General features: G+C 36.5%; 1 protein-coding gene across 1 annotated transcript in view; it reads right to left on the bottom strand.

The window, feature by feature from the left end:
• Nucleotides 1–6,267, bottom strand: part of LOC107740589 (integral membrane protein GPR155-like) — a 10,209-nt gene extending 3,942 nt beyond the window's left edge. Inside the window, exons 1-11 of the mRNA XM_016553055.1 lie at nucleotides 6,136–6,267; nucleotides 4,511–4,984; nucleotides 4,240–4,418; nucleotides 3,937–4,157; nucleotides 3,225–3,393; nucleotides 2,970–3,125; nucleotides 1,657–1,740; nucleotides 1,303–1,423; nucleotides 1,075–1,159; nucleotides 796–886; nucleotides 465–672 (exon numbers count right to left, since the gene is read on the bottom strand). Of these exons, the coding sequence (XP_016408541.1) occupies nucleotides 465–672; nucleotides 796–886; nucleotides 1,075–1,159; nucleotides 1,303–1,423; nucleotides 1,657–1,740; nucleotides 2,970–3,125; nucleotides 3,225–3,393; nucleotides 3,937–4,157; nucleotides 4,240–4,418; nucleotides 4,511–4,928 (1,732 nt within the window). The 5' untranslated portion in view covers nucleotides 4,929–4,984; nucleotides 6,136–6,267. The remainder of the gene's footprint in view (nucleotides 1–464; nucleotides 673–795; nucleotides 887–1,074; nucleotides 1,160–1,302; nucleotides 1,424–1,656; nucleotides 1,741–2,969; nucleotides 3,126–3,224; nucleotides 3,394–3,936; nucleotides 4,158–4,239; nucleotides 4,419–4,510; nucleotides 4,985–6,135) is intronic.
• Nucleotides 6,268–6,518: the final 251 nt, after the last annotated feature.

The raw sequence follows: 6,518 nt of genomic DNA, 5'->3' as shown, positions 1-6,518 counted from the left end.
TTAACTCTTAACTTTTATAAAGAATATCTCTTTAGATTTGAGACTTTAGTCTTTGCAACTTTACAGATCTTCTTTCTGCACCAAGAGCTTGTAACACTCCAAAGAAAAAGGAAAAATTGAAATCGCATCATATGACCCCTTTAACATTACTTACAATATTTATTCAATGTCTCAGTGTTTTTTGTTGTTGTTTTTTTTCAGTACAATGAAAGTCATTTGGGTCCAGTGTTGTTTTAAACCGCACTTTTATTATACAGACAAAAACAGTTTAAACATTCTTTAAAAAATCTTTTATGTTCCGCAGAAGAAAGAATGTCAATCAGGTTTGGAATGGCATAAATGTGAGCAAAAAATGAGAACTTTTATTTATGGGTGAACATTCCCTTTAAGTTAGTTGCTTTCCTACTTTTACCTCCCCCAATACTGAATGTATGCACATGCATACACCAGAAATATACAATTACCTGTGTTGAGGCTGCTGTAGGTTTGCTCTAGCTCAGATGAGTGCTGGTTCTCTGTCTGGGGTTGTCTCACATCTTCTGTTGTGCCTGTCATGGAGTTCTGATCTAGGGCTTGATAGTTTTGCTCCTCCTGGGCCCCTCGGCTCAAACTCATCAAAGACAGACCACCCAGCATGATGCTGCAGCCCAGTACTACCACAGTACACACAATCTGAAGAGAAAGAGAGAATGAAAGGTGGGTAAGGGGACAAAACAAGTTAATAGACATACACAAAGAAATTGTGACATGCATTTGTGATGTTTTGTATAAACACAGTCAAAAATCCCAACCTACCTGCCCCTTGCCATAGAAGAAGGCGGAGTCCAAGTTGTCACTCATTCTTTGTCCTATCATGAGTAGCCCACCCACAATCAGAAAAGGAATTCTAAGATAACAAAATTAAAACAAACAAAAGGAGTTTTCTCCAATGAATTTGCAGTTCTGCCGTATAATTTCCTGTCCGTTTCAAAGCATAATTTAATGTCATTTAATTAAATTTAATTTGTAATGTTTTTTTTTTAAATAATACATACACAAGCATGCACAAGTACACATCTACACATATATACTCACCCCCATCCAGAGATGATGAAAAAGATAGGTTTCACTTTCAAGTTTTCATTTCTGCCCAATAAAGTAAGAGCGAACGCCAAAAGACCTACAACACAGTATCTACACAACTGCTAAACATCGCTACAACTGCACAACACAAAGGAGATGTATTGCAAGCTAAAATCACACAATGAAAATGACCCTTAGCCATAAAGTATTGTTTACTGTAAGTGTGTGATGATTCGTTACCTGTCCACATGTAGGTACTGTAAAGAGATCCATAAAGTAGAGTAAAGGTGAGAATTTGGCCAAACGCGTTCCCCTGCTTCAGAACAAACTTCCACAACATCATTGACACGCATGCTAGTAGCTGCATGAGAGACAAAAAACATACCATACTGAAGAAATATATGTTAGAACAGTTTTCTGGTTGCCAGGACATTGCTTTTACAGCTGCTAAGGTCTTCTGAGTGTTTTTTAGTGATAGGGTATTTAGGGTAGTTACTAGTCAAAAGATCCCTCCACAAGAGATGTGATTTAGGTCCCTCATTCAGTACATGTCTATTGAATAATGAATGTCTGTCTTTGTGCTAGATTATTTACCTGTGCTAAAATCAGATTTGTGGCAAACATTTGCGGCAGCCTCCTGAACTTCTTACTCAGTAGCATGACAGCAAGGGTCCAGCCCTGCAACACACACACACACACACACACACATATTCGGGTAATCCAGATTTTGTAACTCATTGTTTCTAGGATCACATATTTCAGATATTTCTCTGTAGAACCTTTGATTTCTAATCATCTTAATATTCTTATATATGTTCTCTGTGGTTACACATGCATATTAAGCCAGCCAGGACTTTTTAAAGCCAGATCTCTCCCTTTCAAATACAGTATATAGAACATAAAAATGAAACCTTAAAACCTGAATAAAATTGTATAGAATGGAATGAATAGAATAAGTGAACAGAATAGAAAGAGAAACAAGACCAGACAAGACAGAAGAGAATCTGAACAGAATAGTCTAGACTAGACTAGACTAGACTAAAATAGAATAGACAGGAGAAGAAAACATATAGAATACAAAATAATAGAACAGAACAGAAAAAATGACAGAAGAAGGGAACAGAATAGAATAGAAGGAGTGAACCAGGCAAGACAGAAAAGAACCTGAATAGAAAAGACAGAAGAGAATAAAAGTGAATAGAATAGAATAGAAAATAATGAAGTGAACAGAACAGAATAGAAAAGAAGTGAACAGAACAGAATGTTCACTAGATAGAAGTTAATAAAAAAGCATATAATAAAATCTTAAGTAAACCAGAAGAGACAGAAGAATAGAAAAGCACCTGAATAAAATAGAACAGAATAGAAATGACAGAAGAATGGAATGGAACAGAATAGAAGCAGGAGTGAACTGAATAGACAGAAGTGAACAAAAAAGAATAGAATAAAATCTGAAGTAAACCAGAAAATACAGAAGAAGAGAAAAGCACATGAATAGAATAGAATAAGAAATTAACCATAAGAAATAGGACAAGACAAGAAACCCTAAATTAAATAGAACAAAATAGAATAGACAGAATATACAATAATAATATAATATATATGTAATAGATAATAATATGAGAACATAGAATAGAATCAGAAATGAACCAAACGAGACAAAAGGTGAAAGAGACAAGACAAGACAAGACAGAAGAGAACCTAAACAGAATAGAATATAAATAAAATAGATAAAAGAAGTGAACAGAACAGAACCAAATAGAATAGAAATGTAGTGAACCAGAAATGTAGTGAAGAAGAGAAGAGAAGAGAAGAGAAGAGAAGAGAAGAGAAGATATCTATTCTTTTGAATAAGTCTGTAAGCAAATGGTATGCGTTCTTTCACACATCAACCCACACACACTCACCAGGGTTATTAGGCTGACAATGCTGACGTTAAAGCTCACGTCCTGCAGCTCCGTCACCAGGGATGTGGCCTCCATCCATGGAATGGTCAGTAACCATGCCGACACATACATGATGGGTGCTGATAGGAATGTGCTAATGACCATACCAGAGGTCACCTACCACACACAATACACTTTTACTGATCTGTGTTGGCTAAATGTTTATAGCAATAACTGAGTCTATGAGACATTTGAAGGAATTCATTCACCGCTTACCACCTCCAGCTCCATGTTATACTGGGCAGCATATATGGCCACGCTGGGAGCGGTAGGGAAGACTCCGTAAAGGAATGCATAATCAGACAGGCTGGAGTGATTTACAGAGCTGGAATTACCAGCATCCAACAGCTCCACCATGTCCTTACACAACAATGGCATAACTAGTCTGGAAAACAGAAATCACTGAGTCATAAATCTGTCTAAATTGCATGGATCAGTGTTCAAAAAATATATTTAGGCCTATATTCAAGATTTATGCATTATATATATATATATATATATATATATATATACTGTATAAACGTAAGCAACATCATAAACTTAATGTGATGCATGTTTGTCATACATAAAGGGAACAATAATGATATTTATGTAATAATACTAATAAACCAAATAAGTTTTAAATACACAAGAACCAGGTTTATATATTTATATATACAATAAATCAAATAAAACTAAATCACTTTATTTTGGGGACAAATTCTCACTATTAACTAACTATTAACTATGACTTTTGCCTCAATAAACTCCTAATTTGCTGCTTATTAATAGTTAGTAAGGTAGTTGTTAAGTTTAGGTATGGGGCAGGATGAGGGATGTAAAATATGGTCATGCAGAATAAGGCATTAATATTTGCTTTATAAGTACTAATAAACAGATCTTTAACGACTATGCCATAACACCCCACATACATCTCTCTTTCACTCACAGTTTGGCAGTGATAAGCAGGATGAGGGAAACCCCAGTGGCACGTGTGAGTTTACCCATCTGTCCCACCATGCTCAGGCCCAGATAAAAGAGGGCCGCCCCTCCAAAAGAGTTTGCCAGTCCATCAACAAACTCTCCTAGTAAAACAGGCACATGTCCACCAAACAGGAAATGAGAGAGAATTCCAACAATAACCATGAAGATTATTGGGTTCTTCAAAACCTGAAAAAAGGAGGAAGAGTTAGAATGATGTAAAAAAGGACGACATCAACAGAAACGTCTGGATAAAGATAAACACATGCACCTGCAGGATGACTGTAAAGATCACATGCAGTTTGCTGTAGTTGCGGTCACTGGTGTGTCTCCATCTCTGAATCTCACACAAAGCAAAGCCCACAGGGTTCAGAAGCATCAGAGACACAGGCGCCACCAGATATATATACTGCATATACTCTGGGTGCGAACTTCTGTACAGCGCATCCACTGTTTGAAGAAAATGATCTCATGATTATTGAGATAGTATGATTTTTGTATGTGCATGTGTACTTGAGGAGATGAAGTGAGGAGATCCTCACCTATAGGATATCCCAGTGCAAAGTCATTGCTCTGAGTGGCAAAGATAGCAAACAGCCCGGCTTTACTGTATTTGCTCTCAGGATTTGCCACCAACAGCGTCAGCACACAAATTAGTAAGAACACACACACTTTTGCGATCAAAACGCTCCATAGAAAAGACCAGACGACATGCTGAAACTGCAGCTGCACCATGTTCTTGAAGAGCAACGCAGGAAGTGCGAAACATGACACAAAATTTCCCAGGCCTTTGACTTGTCCCACGCTGATGATGTCACTGCGGCCCGCCACATAGCCGCAGAGGATGATGCCAAAGCACTCCAGCAGAGCCGGGAAAAGTTTGTCGATAGACATGGCCGGTGCTCCAAGAGGGCTGTGAGTGATGTTGAGGCCATGAATGGTGACATACTGGCCCTCCATGATGACGAGCTTGACAGGGACCACTGAGAGATGATCTAACGGTGCAAATCAGGAAGCTAGGAATAAATAAAAAAACAGACTGAGGGGAAAAAAAACTCTGTGAGAGGCAAAGTCAGGGCACAACAAAAGAACTGCTGCTCTATATGCCACTGTTTTCAAGCAAAAGTGTGTTTATGAATTTGTAGCTGCCAAGGAATTTACAGCTATAAATTATAAAATACATTATATTAATATATAAGATAATAAACAAAATTGTATTGTTGTAACTTGTTTTTACAATAAAAAAGAATACTGACCTAATTCAAATAAAGCAACATATAAAATTCAAGATAAATAGCTAAATCAGAAATATATAAATAAATATATATATATACAGACACACACACACATACACACACACACACACACACACACACAAATAATAAATAAAATTGCACTGAAATTATAAAGAACATGCTTACAAAATACATTAAAGTTGTCTACTGAAAATGCAAGAAGAGCTTAAAAAGAACTGAATACTGAAATGCGTTATTTTAATGAAAGGACAAATCCAGCTTCACTTGCATATTTATTTAGAAAACAACATATTTGGCACACCAGAATAGCAGAAGACTGTTTGTTATAAAGTAAATACACAAATGAAACAACATAATATGTTGTATGAAACTGAAATGTGCATCTACATGCACAAAGAAAATATCTAAAGTACCACATTAAGCATCGGGTCACACAACACTGTCAGTGACGTGTGCAAACAGAACATAAATCAGAGGCCTTTAGTATTACTAATAATGTTGGTGGCAAATATTGTTTCTTTTTGGCTGTGCAATCATCTCTCTTCTCTCTAATAAATTCAAGATGCTTCAGATGTTATGCTACATTGCATATATCACTGTAATTTTCCTTTTTAATGCATCATTAAAATGCCTTTGTAATTCATCTCTTTATGTAAACAAACATAAGGCAGCATAAACCAAGCCATACAAACTGTACTATAATATTATAATATTCATATATATATAATAATATAATAATACAGTGGTATATTATTTGAAGTCTTAAAATAAATGAACAAAGATGTTATTTATTATGATAAACAAGGCCATTCAATGCAGTTAATCAGCTACATTTGTCATCTGTTCTACAAACGTTTCAGTCTTACCTTGCGAAAATAACAACAGAAATATGACTGTTGTCGATGACGTACCATGTGTTCACGTGTCAAGATGATCGATGCATGGATTGAATATCTTGTTGAAAAAGAAAAACACACCCGAAACATGCATGCTTTCACTCTGCTCACAGCATCTCCAGCGCTTCGGCACTCCGTTATTTTCAATTCAATGTCAAATCAATTGAATGACTGACGCGTGAGCCCGCCTATGTCGTTGCAAACCCCGCCTTATTTCGTCTGGTGATGTCGCTGATTGGTGGAAATGTAGACTATATGCTGATATTCATGGAACATTCTCAAGTGATTGGCCAGAGTCATGCGCGCTAGTGGATGGGCGTCATCTTGCCTCTAATATTAGCAATGAAGGAATCTGTTGGGAGACTTCCACAGGGCCTTGTTGACCACATACTTTTTTT

This window comes from Sinocyclocheilus rhinocerous, unplaced genomic scaffold, assembly GCF_001515625.1.
Source record: "Sinocyclocheilus rhinocerous isolate Xijiao unplaced genomic scaffold, SAMN03320098_v1.1 scaffold1247, whole genome shotgun sequence".
NCBI classification, from domain to species: Eukaryota; Metazoa; Chordata; class Actinopteri; order Cypriniformes; family Cyprinidae; genus Sinocyclocheilus; species Sinocyclocheilus rhinocerous.
The sequence above is the reverse complement of the archived record's forward strand: the minus strand, read 5'-3'. Positions and strand labels throughout refer to the sequence as shown.